Source organism: Scyliorhinus canicula, chromosome 16 (genome assembly GCF_902713615.1).
Source record: "Scyliorhinus canicula chromosome 16, sScyCan1.1, whole genome shotgun sequence".
Classification (NCBI taxonomy): domain Eukaryota; kingdom Metazoa; phylum Chordata; class Chondrichthyes; order Carcharhiniformes; family Scyliorhinidae; genus Scyliorhinus; species Scyliorhinus canicula.
The window spans coordinates 119695411-119714306 of record NC_052161.1 but is presented as its reverse complement, the minus strand read 5'-3'; the positions used below and the strand labels follow the sequence as shown (position 1 = coordinate 119714306).

The 18896-nt window shown below is 47.3% G+C and overlaps 1 protein-coding gene across 3 annotated transcripts in view; it reads left to right on the top strand.

The window, feature by feature from the left end:
- pusl1 (pseudouridine synthase like 1) overlaps positions 1–18896 on the top strand; it is a 101613-nt gene that overhangs the window by 33435 nt on the left and 49282 nt on the right. For all 3 annotated transcript variants that reach the window (XM_038773456.1, XM_038773457.1, XM_038773455.1), the window contains exon 4: positions 8429–8578. In XM_038773456.1, the coding sequence (XP_038629384.1) occupies positions 8429–8578 (150 nt within the window). The remainder of the gene's footprint in view (positions 1–8428; positions 8579–18896) is intronic.

Below are 18896 nucleotides of genomic sequence, written 5' to 3'. Positions count from 1 at the left end.
GGAAGTTAACAACTAGTATTGAGGACTCTTGTTTCCCAGTGAAAAAGAAATGGCATCAGGAGTTAGGCTGTCCTAACATTGTCACGGCACTTTGGGTTAATGATAATAATCTTTTTGATTGTCACAAGTAGGCTTACATTAACACTGCAATGAAGTTACTGTGAAAATCCCCTAGTCGCCACACTACGGCGCCTGTTCGGGTACACTGAGGGAGAATTCAGAATGTCCAATTTGCCTAACAGCATGTCTTTCGGGACCTGTTGGGGGGAAACCGGAGCACCCGGAGAAAATCCCCGCATGCACGAGGAGAACGTGCTCCGCACAGAGAGTGACCCAAGCCGGAACCTGGGACCTTAGTGCTGTGCTACCGTGCTGCCCCAATTTCAGTCCCACTTGACCCAAAGTCGCAACATAGGCGAAATGAGATTTTATTTAAAATACCAGAGGTCCTTGGTTGAGCCCAATAAACTACAGTCACCAGGTTTGTAACTTTAAAGCGCAAGTAACCTTTTATCATGTACAGTATTATAATTAACCGGACAGAAAATGTAACTGACTATCTACTATCTCCCCCCCCCCCCCCCCCCCCCCCCCCCCCAACCACCACCACCACCACCATGTCCAACTCACCTAATTCTCTATACAAACACTGGCAAAGAACACAGAGGGGAAAGAGTGTGTAAAGGAAAAAAATATTAATAAAAATAAAAGGATAAGGATCTTTGATCTAGTCAATATCTTTCTAAAGTTCAGGCTTTCGTTTTGATACTTCTTCCTTCTTGGCTTGAGATGAGTTGAGATGACCTTCTCTGCAGACTAAGCATCATTTCAGTTTCACAGCAAAGGATGTGCCGGGCACTCTCTGCTTTCAGAACGGTAGAGCACATCCTTCACTTCAGAAAGCTGGAGAGAGAGAGAGAGCATTCCTTTCACTTCCAAGGTCTAAACACATCTGCTAAACTCTCTATGAAAGCATCACGCAGGAACCAATCACTGACTGTTGTCAGGCAGAACACTATCCCTGGCCAACACTGGTTGCCAGTTAACCAATCGAACCGACTACCTCCAAAGCCAGATCCTAAGATCCACTCAGTGCCGAAGAGTCTGGCGTCTTCTCTCCCAGACATGAAGCCAGGGAACACAGGGTCCTGACAAACAGGTTGTTTCAACTTAGAGTTTTCCGTGTAAAGGCACATCCCGATTGTGGGTCCACAGAACGAAATAATAAAAATAACATAAAATAAATGGCAACAAAGGAAAGAAACAGCAAGGATCTTACAACATCCATAATGCAAATGTCCTTTTATCTCCACTTTTCAACTGAACTCCAGCAAAATGAAGGGCAGGAGGAGAAAATGATTGCTTCTCAGATTGACAAGATGAGTAGCGAGCACAGGGAATTGCAATTCATTGTAAATTAATGTGACATGATACATTTTGGGGAGAAAGGGAGGGTGTGGGTGGGCAATAAATGCTGGCCTAACCAGCAACACCCACATCATGTAAATGAAATAAAAAATACACCCTAAATCCGAACTTTTATAATGGAGTGGAGGAACAGCAATCTGAAGGTACAGATACACATTTGTACGAGAAGGTTCAGGGCAGGAGAAGCATTATAAAAGACAGATTGGATTCTGAATTTCAAATACGAAAGCGAGGAGATGCTGATGATTCTGTACAAGACGTTGACTAGGCTGTAGCTGCAGTACAATATGCCTCTTCTAGAAAGGATATTGGAAGCACAGAAAAGATACATTGAAGGATTACATCATGCCAGCAACAGATTTATTCCAAGATCTGGCTGAATGAGATGCACACTTCTGCCTCGGCCCACAGCGTTATTTGTATCTAAATGAACAACTCATCAGACATAAAGACTTTGGTCCATATTATATATGAATATGGGTGACAATGTTTAAGAAGTTATGATGGTGAAAAGGAGCGAGGCATTGAGGGTGAGTAAAGCGGAGATAGAAAGAAAACCAAGTTTGGGAAATGGACAGAGAGGTCCTGCCATCGTATGTTGGCGAGGCTGAATGTTGAAAGATGCAACTTTAGAGACAGTTCTCAGCTTGGAGAGAGAGAGGCCACTGAGTCTGGAGGGTGGAGGCAGGCCATCGGAAGAGGAGGAGGCCATGGTTGACAGAGGGGTGTTAAAAGTCTTCTTTAGGGGCCTGGGGGAAACAGGGGATGGGGGAAATCCCCTACTCCCGCAGTCCCACAGGAGCACAGAGAAAGACGCTTAACTTCGTTGGGCCAACAGCTCCCACCTCCCTTCCACGGCCAGGAGTCCTGAACCGTGGGAATGCCATACAGTAAGCGTAAAATTTAAACCAGAATTTTAACTTCACTGTAGGAGCCTGAGATTATTTGGTTCGGGAGGAGTACCGTCTCTTCATGGCAGGACAATCAAACACCTTGAAACCATTGCTGGGAAAATGGCAGCAGGCGGGTGCATGGCAGTTTGGGATGAGTTCTCAGTTTCTTCATTTTTTGAACACTCCCTGTCGACCCCCTCATTCTTATCCTTGTTGGAGTTGGGGGGAGGGGGTTAATATTGCATCCTAAACATATAACACGCTATTATTGTGCTTTTCCCTTACCGGCACAGTGGTTAGCACTGCTGCCTCACAGCGCCAGAGACCTGGGTTTGATTCCACCCTTGGGTTACTGTCTGTGGAATTTGTACACTCTGCCCGTATCTGGGTGGATTTCCTTCAGGCGCTCCAGTTTTCTCCCACAGTTCAAAATTCTGCAGGTTAGGTGGATTGGCCATGGTAAATTGCTCCTGTGACCAAAGATAGGGTGGGGTTGCAGGGATAGGGTGGGGAATTGGGCCTCAGAAGGGTGGCCTTTCAAAAGGCCAGTGCACACTCAATGAGCTAATGGCCGCTTCTTGCACCGTAGGGATTCTACAATTCTACAGGAAGAGGTCATTTAGCCCCTTGAGTTGTTCTGCCATTCATTGGGATCATGGCTGTTCTGCGACCGAACTTCACATTCCCACCATTGCCCCACATCCCTTAATACCTGCACCTGACTAAAGTCCATCAATTTCAGATTTGAAATCAAAAATTGATCTCCCATCAATTGTGGAATGATCCCATCTTATTATTCTCACATCCGCGTGCTTGAAATCACCTCAGGCAAATCGAAAGGATTCTGATTATCACCACCTGTGTTGGAAGTCAATGTTCAACTAAACAGCAGCTGTGAAACCGAGGGATGCATCCCAGAATTAGAGCAAAATACTGAATTCAATGTTTGCAAAAATTACTTTCAAACTAATGCTGGAGCGTCTGTGGACGTTTCTGTGAGGGACTCTGCAGATATTTTAACAGGTTAGCGGCGCTATGTCAATGCAAGTTGTTGTTGCTCAGATCCGGAGGCTCTCCCTGTGCCTTCAGACCCCTATTTCTGACTGATTTTAGGAATACTCCAGGGAGCCTAACCTCAGATTCCAGCCTGCATTGATGCCAAAGCTCAGGTTCCATTTCTACAATGATGACAAAATGGTACCAACTCTCAGTTCTCTCCCTCAGTGCATTTAAACCCCTCATCCAACTCAGTTGCTGTTACCTGCCACATATCAACGTCCAACTGGTACACCCTGCTCTAGAAAGGGGAATGTACAGATGTCACTTATTTACTGTTGTCAGATGATAACGTATTGGGATGAAGCTCAATCCTCAAACTACTGGTTAAAGCTCTAGAATGCCGCAGTGGGTGAGCCCTGTTGCCTCACGGCACTGAGGTCCCAGTTTCGATCCCGGCTCTGGGTCACTGTCCGTGTGGAGTTTGCACATTCTCCCCGTGTTTGCGTGGGTTTCACCCCCACAACCCAAAGATGTGTAGGGTAGGTGGATTGGCCACGCTAAATTGCCCCTTAATTGGAAAAGAAAAGGATTTGTGCAGCCAGATTCCTGTTGTAACTCCTGATGAAGATATGCAGATCCTGGCTGTTTCCGGGATGCTTCTTGCAGCCCTGCAAGGGCCATGACCTCTGCCCAGACCTTGCAAGGCCAGTGATGTCATGGGTTGGCCCTAGGACCAGACGTTCCCACTTCTCCAATTTAGCTGGAGCCCAGCAGGAGACTGGGCCCACCAAGTGGGATGGAGTGCAGTAACCTCCTGGTGAATGGATCTGGGCCCCAAGCGGTGCTCGACCTTGCCAACTGCTTGGAGGAGGTAGACCTTGAGGAGGTTCTCTCTCAGAGTGCTGTGGACATCTATCTACTCCAAGGAGATTAGCTTCTTCTCCACTAATCTTGCAGATGCTGCAAGGATCGGTGCAGGACACAGTGATCCTGGAGTAAGTGTGGCTTCTCTGGGGTTATAACCCTTGCTCCTATTCCTGCATGAGCCTAAAGTAACGTGGAAAGCAAAGTGTTGGAAGGGCAGCCAGAGTTTCAACAGTAATGAAGCATGCAAAGTGATGTTTAATTTCCAGCAATATTGGTTTACATGTTCCAACTGTAACACCTTATGTAGTTTACTTTTTTAAAAATGTGATCATGGGATGTGGACGTCGTTGACCTCATCAGCTTTTATTGCCCATCCCTAATTGCCCTGGAGAAAATGGTGGTGAGTTGTCTTTTTAAAAAAATATTTTTTATTCTTCTCCTTTTTCACATTTTCTCCCAAATTTATACCCAACAATAAACAATAATCAGTAACAAATATGTCAATCCCCATCTCAATAACAACGATCCCACCCTCCCACCAAACCCCAAATATTGGCCCGCATGTTAACATAAACAAATGACAAAAATGAATCAGGAATCACCCATAGTCACCATTAACACACACAGTCCACCTCCCCCCAATCCTTCCAACCCCACCCCCCCCTAATGTTCGATGTGATCCAATTCTCGAAAGTGCATAATGAATAATGACCATTAATTGTAGAACCCCTCCATCCTTCCCCTCAGCTCAAATTTGACATTCTCAAGCGTCAAGAATTCCAGCAGGTCCCCCCGCCACGCCAGGGCACAGGGTGGAGAGGTTGATCTCCACCCTAACAGGATCCGCCTTCGGGCGATCAACGAGGCAAAGGCTACAACATCTGTCTCCGTGCCCGTTTCCAACCCCGGCTGGTCCGACACCCTGAATATGGCCTCCCGGGGGCCCGGGTCCAGTTTCACATGCACCACTTTAGAGATTACCCTAAAAACCTCTTTCCAGTAATCCTCCAGCTTTGGACAGGACCAAAACATATAAATGTGGTTTGCGGGGCCCCCCCCCGCAATGTTCACACATATCTTCTACCCCCTCAAAGAGCCGGCTCATCCTCGCCCTTGTAAGGTGCGCTCTATACACCACCTTCAGCTGTATCAGCCCTAACCTCGCACACGAGGTGGAGGCGTTCACCCTCCGGAGCACTTCACACCAGAACCCCTCCTCCATGCCCTTTCCCAACTCTTCCTCCCACTTTGCCTTGATCCCTTCTAGCAGTGCCTTCTCCTCCTCCAAAATAGCCCTGTAAACCACCGATTCTACCCCTTCTCCAGGCCCCCTGTCGTCAGCACTTCCTCCAGCAATGTAGCTTCTACTGGGAAGCTCTGTATCTCCTTTCTGGCAAAGTCTCAAACCTGCATGTGTCTAAATATTTCCCCCTGCTCCAACCCATACTTTGCTTCCAGCTCCTTCAATCCTGCAAAACGACCCCCAAGAAACAAATCTTTTATTGTCCTAATTCCTTTCTCCTCCCATCTCTGAAAATTTCCATCCCACTTCCCTGGCTCAAATCTATGGGGCGGAATTCTCCGCAAGGCCCGACGCCGTCATGAAACCCGGAGAGGTTCACAACGGCATCGGAAGCCTCTCCCGGCTCCCTATTCTCCCCTACCCGGGGGGATAGGCGGGCCGTACCGGGAAACTCGGCGGCTGGGTCTTGTCCCTGGCTTCAAGGCCCGGCGCGCCGAGAATGACGCCGCGGCGGAGCCTAATGACGTCAGCCGCGCATGCGCGGGTTGGACAGCTCAAACTCGCGCATGCGCGGTTGCCGTCTTTCCCCTCAGCCGCCCCGCAAGACGTAGCGGCTTGATCATGCGGGGCGGCGGAGGGGAAAGACTGCGTCCCCTTGAGACGCCTGCCCAACGATCGGTGGGCACTCGATCCCCGATCCGCCCCCCCTAGGCCCCACACCTACCTGGCGCGGCATGTTCACGACGGCAGCGACCAGGTGTGGTTGCCGCCGTCGTGAACAGGTCGGGAACGGCAGGCCGCTGGGCCCACCCGGGTCAGAGAATCGCGGGCCGCCGTGAAAAACGGTGGCCCACGTTTCTCCGAGTGGCGTGTCGGAAAACCGGACACGTCATTTTGGGGGGGGTGGGAGAATAGCGGGAGGTGCGGGAGCAGACCTCCCGCTATTCTCCCACCCATCGTGGTTGCAGAGAATCGCGGCCATGGTTCCCCCGAATCGGCATTTCCCTTGACCCTGCCCCCAACCCGAAGTGCTGTCGAAACTGCCTCCAAATTCTCAACGAAGCTATTACTTGCTGAGTTGCCTTCTTGAACTGCTGCAGTCCATCTGGTGTAGGTGCATCCACAGTGCTGTTAGGGAGGGTGTTCCAGGATTTTGATCCAGTGACAGTGAAGGAACGGCGATAAAGTTCCAGTTCAGGATGGTGAGTGACTTGGAGGGTAACTTCCAGGTGGCAGTGTTCCCAAGTGTCTGCTGAGCTTCTCCTTTTCGATGGTAGAGGTCGCAGGTTTGGAAGGTGCTATCGAAAGATGTATCAATTTTTATCATTTATATTATAAATGTAGGCTTAACTTATCCATGTTAACATTGTGATTGGGGGTACTTTATAACTAGCTGTTAATGTAAATCTGCAAACTGCATATACACTGATATGGTTGATAACTGTCCGGTATATTGTGAGTGAAAATGGCCTGACCAAACCAATGCCAAGAGCCATGAAGTAAGACCTTTATTGAAGATATGAAAGGATACAAAAAATTATAAATCAGTGGGTAAATATAATCATGTTATTGTGAAATACAATTTTTAAAAAATTGTTTGGAGCCTAATTTGGAGCCCCCCCCCCCCCCCCCCCCCCCCCAGCCCAATCTTCACACACCTCAACCACACAACAACAATCCCCCCCCTTTGGAATACTGCATCTGCTGACATTTTAATTTTCCCCAAGAAAGTCGACGAACGGGGCCTTTGCCTTAGCAAAACCCTGCTAAAACCCTCTATGCTTCGGGCATGCCCAAATCATGTGGACATGATTTGCTGGGTTTCCCGCGCACCTCGCAAACCTATCCTCAACCCTGAAGAACTTACTCATCCTAGCCGCTGTCATGTGTGGCCAGTGAACTACCTTAAATTGTATCAGGCTAAGCCTGGCGCATGATGAGGAGGTATTAACCCTGCTTAGGGCATCCATCTGCCCATAGCCCCGCCTCTATCTCTCCTCCTAGCTTTGAAAAACATTTTGAATAAAGTCAACGGATAAATAAAGAAAATACAGCACAAGGAAATACTGAGGGTTTTGACCGATACAGGCTTCGAGGGCCGAAGGGCCTGTTCCTGTGTTGTATTGTTCTTTGACTGACCAGCAAAATGTTGACATGTTAATATTGTGTTCTTCCTTGTTAATATGTTCCGATGGAACATTTCTATTTTAAATGTTTACATATGCAAGGTTGAATTTTCCCTCCAGAGACTGGAAACCGGCATCGCGAGTGTTTCTGGGTCCTGACCCTGGGGGAAGCGGGCTCTCTTTGGGATTTTCACAGAGGAGGCCCCTAAATTGGCATGGAGAAGGATTCATCATCCAATGAAGGGCAGTAAGCGGGCTCTCAAAGCTGGAGGCTCCTAACGAGCCCAGTTGGCAGCCCTCTTGTGGGATGGGGCTTCATTGCTGGCCCCAAACCCCCCTCGGCAAGAAGGCTGGCACCAGAAATGGGGCTGGAAAACCGGCAGGTCAACAGGCACCAGTATGTTCAGACCCTGTTCGTCTCTGTTCCCCACTTCAGCAGGACCCTAAACCTCAGCCATAGTTTCAATGTTAAATATTGACATAAAAACTGTGACTCCAAATCATGGCACAAGAAGCAAAGTGTGTGGATAGGGAGTGCCTGGCATGGGCAGGATTTTTAACAAAACATCAATATATTTGTGTATAAACCATAAAACATGCTCACGACTGTATGTTATATAGAGAATAGCAAACAACCTTTTATAACAGAGCAGGATTATTAAATATAATGGTTTGCTGGGCTAATTTTGATGAGAAGTACTTCCAGGTCTGTAAGATAAACCTTATTTAAACTATTACTGACGAGATGTATTTGCAATAATGAGCTTTAATCATGGCTCATACACTTCAATGTGATTTTTCTGACTGTCTTTCAATCGTGACTTCCACCCCGAACCTGACAAAGGTCATTTTTTGCAAACATTTTTCGGCAGCGTCTTAAAAGCCTTTCGGGTGGCTGATGACTTCAGTGCTCGATTCAGGGCTCTATCACGGACCTACGTATACCGACTTGTGACAGGATGCTGCCAACGTTCTCACCTTCCAGTATTTGAAAGGAATCTTTGCTGGCCCATGGCTAACAGGTGAGTAGAAAGATCACTTTGCGTTGTTCCAATTCACTTTGACTCCCCAGAATATTGACCTTTCTGTGCACTGTGAGACGATGTGAGAGGGGGAAGGAATCGTAAAAGAACACTCATCAATCCAGCTTCCTCTCTATAGGCATGCTCTGATTTTCAAACCCAAGTCAGAAAAGGACGTTGTCTTTGTTAAAGAGCCAGAGGATTTGATTCTATCGTACGAGCATGCTCCATCAATCTTCTCACTGTCATTGTTCGAAATCTCCTCCATCAGTGTGACTTTTAACAAGTTTGGTGTCCTGATCTTTAATGTAAGTCTGGAATGCATTCTGTTATTCCCTCTCACTCTCTTGTCCTTCCTCTGTACCTGATTTTATTATCCACTTTTGGTCCCACTCTCCCATATTCCATTTATTTCACAGTCTCTCATATCATTCCTGCTCTCTTTATCTCTTTTTAAAAATAATTTGTCTCCCTGCCACTCTCATTACTTTCCTTTTTAGCCCATCTCTCTTGCAGTACCTCTCATTTGTCCTCTTTTTCATTCCATCTCTCCTTCCCCCTTCCCCTCGCTTTCTCCCATATTTCTCGCTTGCCTTTTCATTCCCCTCATTCTTCCTTTCTCATTTCTGCTCAACCATTGAGCATGTTCAAAATAGTGACCAATAGATTCCTGGATACTAATGGCTTCAAGGGATATGGGGATAACACAGGAAAGTGGCATAGAGATAGATGATCAGCCATAATGTAATTGAATGGCTGAGCAAGCTGGATGGGCTGAATGGCCGACTGCTTCTATGTTCCTACAAATCCCTAGTTGGGCCACAGTTAAAGTAGTGCTCATTTACAAACAGCCCTCGTTTATGGGAACTTTGGTTTCACCCATGAAGAATATTTGCTGTCATCCTATTTCCGGTTCTCTCCAGCGTTGGCAAAGAGTCGTCCTGACTTGAACGTTAGCTCCATTCTCTCTCCACAGATGCTGCCAGACCGGCTGAGATTGTCCAGCATTTTCTGTTTTTGTTTCAGATTCCAACAGCCTCAGAATTCCAGCATCTGCAGTGCTGTGCTTTGTACTTGCTTGTGTTTGGGATCATTCTCATCACCCCCAGTGGATTTGGAATGAAAGAGCACTAATTGAGTGTGTATGTTTTATTTGAGTTAGAAACCCGTGGGTTTGGAAAAATTAATAAGCAGAATGTTCAAGCCCCCCGATCCCTGCGGCGTATTTTCTGGCGGGGGAGCGCCGAGATCTTCCAGTGCACCACTGGGGTGGGGCGGCGGTTGAGAGGGGGGGGGGGGGGAACTTACCATTCGATCTTCCCCTGTTTAGACCACCGTGTTACTGCTTAAACATAACAATTCAAAACAAGTTTAATGGAATCAACCACGGTGATAAAATTCATCTCAATTCTCAGCAGCAGTTTGACCTTGAACATTTCTTCTTTAAGAGCGAATACACTTTGCTGTAATTAAAATACTTCAAACAGTAAAGAGGGAATAGATTTTAACCCTGTTAATAGATAGAAACATACACTTGGCTGATAATTGCTTTTACTATTTTTCTTGTAGAGCAGCTAATGTCAAGCAAACCCGGTTCACCATAATGCCAGACAGTCATGCTGAAGGAAATATTTCTGTTTGGACTGATGGTTGCTTGGTCTATTCCAGTCAGTGAGATTGTGGGTCTCAAATTTGTGAACTATTTTCATTATTTCTGGCAGTCCCTGATAATTGTATATTCATTGGGTTTTTAATTGTACGTAGCTGGTGGGCGTGAACTGCGGATTTACCTGTGCTCAGATACTTGTCCTGAAGGAGGATCTCCTTGTGGGCCTACTCCTGGGCCTGGACATGACGGGCAGTCCAGCGGTTCGTCAGACCCGACTATCTGCCCCTCTACATGCGGCTGCATTCGTGGCTGTGTGTCCCTTGGAGATGAAGCACGGCGGTGTCTGCCAGCACGGTTCAGGTCGTCCGTGACCAGCGGGTGCCGCGGGGTCTGGGGTTCATCATTACTGACATTTTAATTTAATCACTTAAGTTTCCTTTTGATGTTTTGTTTTAGTACAGTGGCTGTTTAGTTACCAGGGCCTGTCACCCCTGTCAGTTTTGTTTAATTCATTGTTATTTCCAATAGAATATACTTGTCCTGCAAAGGGCACTGAGTTGGAATTAAGACATTTAAAATCCATGAACAGATTTGAAATAGTGCGATCCCAGGTTGCAACCCAAACAGTTTCTCTGCATTTCTTGAGAAAATTGATTTGTTGGCATAATTCAGTTTCAAAGATTAACATGACATAAGGTACATAGAGGAGCACGCTGAAACAATGTTCTTGGATGGGAGGTGCACCATATGTCTTGTAAGTCTCTGTAATTGTACAAAGACTAGGCTCCAATTCCATGCTCCACTGCCTGGCTATTTAATTTGTGAAATTTAGTGTGAGCAGCAACACTAGCATCTAGTGGAGTAGGAATTGGTGGGCACTGTGTCTGTTTCTTGGGTGTATAAGACCATAAGATATAGGAGCAGAATTAGGCTATTTGGCCCATCGAGTCTGCTCTATCAGTCAATCATGGCTGATTTGAAGCATACCATTTTAGCAGTGGGGCCAATGGACAGTGGCGATGGTCCTGCTCCCAAATTTGTGGGATCCTTTTTCTTTAACATGTAGGTAAATTAGGGGCCTTAAGCCTAATAAAGGACCACTTTCAATACCCGTTAGTAATGAGGAGCAGGCGAAGAAGTGTTTTTAAAAATATAAACTGTCTGTGAAACCAGGAATTGTCCACAGGATTCATATTGGACACCCTCCTTAGTCCACTCCAAACCCGCTGTCCCCTCCAGCATTTGTCTGATTGTTGCTGAGGCAGGAATTGAATTTCCATCCATCTTTGAGCCAATTAAATCTGCTCCAGATTTATTTCTAAGTCATTGAGTTTCTAGACTTGTCTATCAGACTAAAGGTTTCTTTCAGGCACTGAGCTCCCCTGTGAAATATAAATTGAAATCCCTGCAACATCTGGCAGCAGCGCACTTCCACATCTGCTCCACAAAGTAATTTTTTATTTATTATTAGAGTGCAGTAGATGTCTATTAGATTTACATCAAGCCTTTTCATTCTGGAATGTTCTCACACTTTTCTTTCCAATGTGCACCCCCACCCTCTCCCCTGCTCCCAGAGGTTGAGTGTTGCTAGGGACCTGCTCCTCAGGCTCAGTTGCTTCCAGCTTGTCACCCCTGATGTCTTTCATTGATGTTTAAGACTTTGAGGTCAGCATACCGACTGCACGGGAGCAACACCAAAAAATCCAGAACATGCCACCATGGACCACGTGATATAAACTCTACGGCCACTGAGCACCCATCAGGTTAACTGCTGCAATACTGAGCACCACTATAACAATACATGATACCAGTAAGTGCTGGTGTGTACACTGAGTGTGCACCAGAGTTTGGATGCCAAAATACTAGAACTGACACTGAACACCAGCATTCTAACGCTCACTCGCGTTGACCACCAGCATTCTAACATTCACTCACACTGAACACTGGAGTTCTAGTAAGAAGTTTTACAATACCAGGTTAAAGTCCAACATGTTTGTTTCAAATCACACCAACAATCCTATTGGATTTTAACCTGGTGTTGTAAGACTTCTTACTGTGCTCACCTCAGTCCAACACCGGCAACTCCACATCACTGGAGTTCTAGCACCCACTCTCGCTGAACATCAGCGTTCTAACACTCACTGATGCGGAACACCAGCGTTCTAGCACTCACTCTCGCTGAACATCAGCGTTCTAGCACTCACTCACACTGAATACCAGCGTTCTAACGCTCAGTCATACTGAACATTAGCATTCTGATACTCACTCACACTGATCACAAGCATTCTGACACTCACTCACACTGAACACCAGTTCTGTAGCACACACTGATGCGGAACACCAGCGTTCTAGCACTCACTGACGCTGAACACCAGCGTTCTAGCACTCACTCACGCTGAACACCAGCGTTCTAGCACTCACTGACGCTGAACACCAGCGTTCTAGCACTCACTCACGCTGAACACCAGCGTCTAGCACTCACTCACGCTGAACACTAGCGTTCTAGCAGTCACTCACACTAAATACGAGCGTTCTAACACTCATTCACACTGACTGCTAACATTCTCACACTTACACTGAATACCAGAGTTCTAGCACTCACTCACTGAACATTAGTGTTCTAACACTCACTCTCGCTAAACACTAGCTTTCTAGAACTCGCTCTCGCTGAACACCAGCGTTCCAGCACTCACACTCACTGAACACCAGCGTTCCAGCACTCACACTCACTGAACACCAGCGTTCCAGCACTCACACTCACTGAACACCAGCGTTCCAGCACTCACACTCACTGAACACCAGCGTTCCAGCACTCACACTCACTGAACACCAGCATTCTAGCACTCACGCTGAACACTAGCGTTGTAGTAGTCACTCGCTCTGAACACTAGCGTTCTAGCACTCACTCACGCTGAATACGAATGTTCTAACACTCATTCACACTGACTACTAACATTCTCACACTTACACTGAATACCATTGTTCTAGCCCTCACTCACTGAACATTAGTGTTCTACCACTCACTCTCGCTGAACACCAGCGTTCTAGGACTCACTGTCGCTGAACACCAGCGTTCTAGCACTCACTCACGCTGAACAACAGCGTTCTAGCACTCACTCACGCTGAACAACATTGTAACATTCACTCACTGAACACTAGCGTTCTAACCCTCACTCATACTGAACACTAGCATTCTAACTCACTCACACTGAACACCAGTGTTCTAGCACTCACTCACACTGAACACCAGCGTTATAGCACTCACACTCACTGAACACCAGCGTTATAGCACTCACACTCACTGAACACCAGCGTTATAGCACTCACACTCACTGAACACCAGTGTTCTAACTCACTCTCACTGAACACCAGCGTTATAGCACTCACACTCACTGAACACCAGTGTTCTAACTCACACTCACTGAACACCAGCGTTGTAGCACTCATTCACGCTGAACACCAGCGTTATAGCACTCACACTCACTGAACACCAGTGTTCTAACTCACTCTCACTGAACACCAGCGTTCTAGCACTCACACTGAACACCAGCGTTATAGCACTCACACTCCCTGAACACCAGCGTTATAGCACTCACACTCACTGAACACCAGCGTTATAGCACTCACACTCACTGAACACCAGCGTTGTAGCACTCACACTCACTGAACACCAGCGTTGTAGCACTCACACTCACTGAACACCAGCGTTATAGCACTCACACTCACTGAACACCAGCGTTATAGCACTCACACTCCCTGAACACCAGCGTTATAGCACTCACACTCACTGAACACCAGCGTTATAGGACTCACACTCACAACACCAGCGTAATAGCACTCACACTCACTGAACACCAGCGTTATAGCACTCACACTCACTGAACACCAGCGTTATAGCATTCACACTCACTGAACACCAGCGTTATAGTGCTCACACTCCCTGAACACCAGCGTTATAGCACTCACACTCACTGAACACCAGCGTTATAGCACTCACACTCACTGAACACCAGCGTTATAGCACTCACACTCACTGAACACCAGCGTTATAGTGCTCACACTCCCTGAACACCAGCGTTATAGCACTCACACTCACTGAACACCAGCGTTATAGCACTCACACTCACTGAACACCAGCGTTATAGCACTCACACTCACTGAACACCAGCGTTATAGCACTCATTCACGCTGAACACCAGCGTTATAGCACTCACACTCACTGAACACCAGCGTTATAGCACTCATTCACGCTGAACACCAGCGTTATAGCACTCACACTCACTGAACACCAGCGTTATAGCACTCATTCACGCTGAACACCAGCGTTATAGCACTCACACTCACTGAACACCAGCGTTATAGCACTCACAGTCACTGAACACCAGCGTTCTAGCACTCATTCACACTGAACCCCAGCGTTATAGCACTCACACTCACTGAACACCAGCGTTATAGCACTCACACTCACTGAACACCAGTGTTATAGCACTCACACTCACTGAACACCAGCGTTATAGCACACACTCACTGAACACCAGCGTTATAGCACTCACACTCACTGAACACCAGCGTTATAGCACTCACACTCACTGAACACCAGCGTTATAGCACTCACACTCACTGAACACCAGCGTTATAGCACTCACACTCACTGAACACCGGCGTTATAGCACTCACACTCACTGAACACCAGCGTTATAGCACTCACACTCACTGAACACCAGCGTTATAGCACTCACACTCACTGAACACCAGCGTTATAGCACTCACACTCACTGAACACCAGCGTTATAGCACTCACACTCACTGAACACCAGCGTTATAGTACTCACACTCACTGAACACCAGCGTTATAGCACTCACACTCACTGAACACCAGCGTTATAGCACTCACACTCACTGAACACCAGCGTTATAGCACTCACACTCACTGAACACCAGCGTTATAGCACTCACACTCACTGAACACCAGCGTTATAGCACTCACTCTCACTGAACACCAGCATTCTAGCACTCACTCTCACTGAACACCAGCGTTCCAGCACTCACACTCACTGAACACCAGCGTTCCAGCACTCACACTCACTGAACACCAGCGTTCCAGCACTCACACTCACTGAACACCAGCGTTCCAGCACTCACACTCACTGAACACCAGCATTCTAGCACTCACGCTGAACACTAGCGTTGTAGTAGTCACTCGCTCTGAACACTAGCGTTCTAGCACTCACGCTGAACACTAGCGTTGTAGTAGTCACTCGCTCTGAACACTAGCGTTCTAGCAGTCACTCACGCTGAATACGAATGTTCTAACACTCATTCACACTGACTACTAACATTCTCACACTTACACTGAATACCATTGTTCTAGCCCTCACTCACTGAACATTAGTGTTCTACCACTCACTCTCGCTGAACACCAGCGTTCTAGGACTCACTCTCGCTGAACACCAGCGTTCTAGGACTCACTGTCGCTGAACACCAGCGTTCTAGCACTCACTCACGCTGAACAACATTGTAACATTCACTCACTGAACACTAGCGTTCTAACCCTCACTCATACTGAACACTAGCATTCTAACTCACTCACACTGAACACCAGTGTTCTAGCACTCACTGACGCCGAACACCAGCGTTCTACCACTCACTCACACTGAACGCTAGTGTTCTAACACTCATTCACGCTGAACACTAGCGTTGTAGCAGTCACTTGCTCTGAACACTAGCTTTCTAGCACTCACTCATACTGAACACTAGTGTTCTAGCACTCACTCTCGCTTCTAACACTCACTCACACTGAATACCAGCTTTCCAGCACTCATTCACGCTGAACACCAGCGTTATAGCACTCACACTCCCTGAACACCAGCGTTATAGCACTCACACTCACTGAACACCAGTGTTCTAACTCACTCTCACTGAACACCAGCTTTCTAGCACTCATTCACGCTGAACACCAGCGTAATAGCACTCACACTCACTGAACACCAGCGTTATAGCACTCACACTCACTGAACACCAGCGTAATAGCACTCACACTCACTGAACACCAGCGTAATAGCACTCACACTCACTGAACACCAGCGTTATAGCACTCACACTCACTGAACACCAGCGTTATAGCACTCATTCACGCTGAACACCAGCGTTATAGCACTCACACTCACTGAACACCAGCGTTATAGCACTCACACTCACTGAACACCAGCGTTATAGCACTCACACTCACTGAACACCAGCGTTGTAGCACTCACACTCACTGAACACCAGCGTTCTAGCACTCATTCACGCTGAACACCAGCGTTATAGCACTCACACTCACTGAACACCAGCGTTATAGCACTCACACTCACTGAACCCCAGCGTTATAGCACTCACACTCACTGAACACCAGCGTTATAGCACTCACACTCACTGAACACCAGCGTTATAGCACTCACACTCCCTGAACACCAGCGTTATAGCACTCACACTCACTGAACACCAGCGTTATAGCACTCACACTCACTGAACACCAGCGTTATAGGACTCACACTCACAACACCAGCGTTATAGCACTCACACTCACTGAACACCAGCGTTATAGCACTCACACTCACTGAACACCAGCGTTATAGCATTCACACTCACTGAACACCAGCGTTATAGTGCTCACACTCCCTGAACACCAGCGTTATAGCACTCACACTGAACACCAGCGTTATAGCACTCACACTCAGTGAACACCAGCGTTATAGCACTCACACTCACTGAACACCAGCGTTATAGCACTCACACTCACTGAACACCAGCGTTATAGCACTCACACTCACTGAACACCAGCGTTATAGCACTCACACTCACTGAACACCAGCGTTATAGTGCTCACACTCCCCGAACACCAGCGTTATAGCACTCACACTCACTGAACACCAGCGTTATAGCACTCACACTCACTGAACACCAGCGTTATAGCACTCATTCACGCTGAACACCAGCGCTATAGCACTCACACTCACTGAACACCAGCGTTATAGCACTCACACTCACTGAACACCAGTGTTATAGCACTCACACTCACTGAACACCAGCGTTCTAGCACTCATTCACGCTGAACACCAGCGTTATAGCACTCACTCACGCTGAACACCAGCGTTCTAGCACTCACACTCACTGAACACCAGCGTTATAGCACTCACTCACACTGAACACCAGCGTTATAGCACACACTCACTGAACACCAGCATTATAGCACTCACGCTGAACACCAGCGTTATAGCACTCACACTCAATGAACACCAGCATTATAGCACTCACACTCACTGAACACCAGCGTTATAGCACTCACACTCACTGAACACCAGCGTTATAGCACTCACACTCACTGAACACCAGCGTTATAGCACTCACACTCACTGAACACCAACGTTATAGCACTCACACTCACTGAACACCAGCGTTATAGCACTCACACTCACTGAACACCAGCGTTATAGCACTCACACTCACTGAACACCAGCGTTATAGCACTCACACTCACTGAACACCAGCGTTCTAGCACTCATTCACGCTGAACACCAGCGTTATAGCACTCACACTGAACACCAGCGTTATAGCACTCACACTCACTGAACACCAGCGTTATAGTACTCACGCTGAACACCAGCGTTATAGCACTCACACTGAACACCAGCGTTATAGCACTCACACTCACTGAACACCAGCGTTATAGCACTCACACTCAATGAACACCAGCATTATAGCACTCACACTCACTGAACACCAGCGTTATAGCACTCACACTCACTGAACACCAGCGTTATAGCACTCACACTCACTGAACACCAGCGTTATAGCACTCACACTCACTGAACACCAGCGTTATAGCACTCACACTCAATGAACACCAGCGTTCCAGCACTCACTCTCACTGAACACCAGCGTTCCAGCACTCACACTCACTGAACACCAGCGTTCCAGCACTCACACTCACTGAACACCAGCGTTCCAGCACTCACACTCACTGAACACCAGCGTTCTAGCACTCACACTCACTGAACACCAGCATTCTAGCACTCACGCTGAACACTAGCGTTGTAGTAGTCACTCGCTCTGAACACTAGCGTTCTAGCACTCACTCACGCTGAATACGAATGTTCTAACACTCATTCACACTGACTACTAACATTCTCACACTTACACTGAATACCATCGTTCTAGCCCTCACTCACTGAACATTAGTGTTCTACCACTCACTCTCGCTGAACACCAGCGTTCTAGGACTCACTGTCGCTGAACACCAGCGTTCTAGCACTCACTCACGCTGAACAACATTGTAACATTCACTCACTGAACACTAGCGTTCTAACCCTCACTCATACTGAACACTAGCATTCTAACTCACTCACACTGAACACCAGTGTTCTAGCACTCACTGACGCCGAACACCAGCGTTCTAACACTCACTCACGCTGAACACTAGCGTTGTAGCAGTCACTTGCTCTGAACACTAGCTTTCTAGCACTCACTCATACTGAACACTAGTGTTCTAGCACTCACTCTCGCTTCTAACACTCACTCACACTGAACACCAGCTTTCCAGCACTCATTCACGCTGAACACCAGCGTTATAGCACTCACACTCCCTGAACACCAGCGTTATAGCACTCACACTCACTGAACACCAGCGTAATAGCACTCACACTCACTGAACACCAGCGTAATAGCACT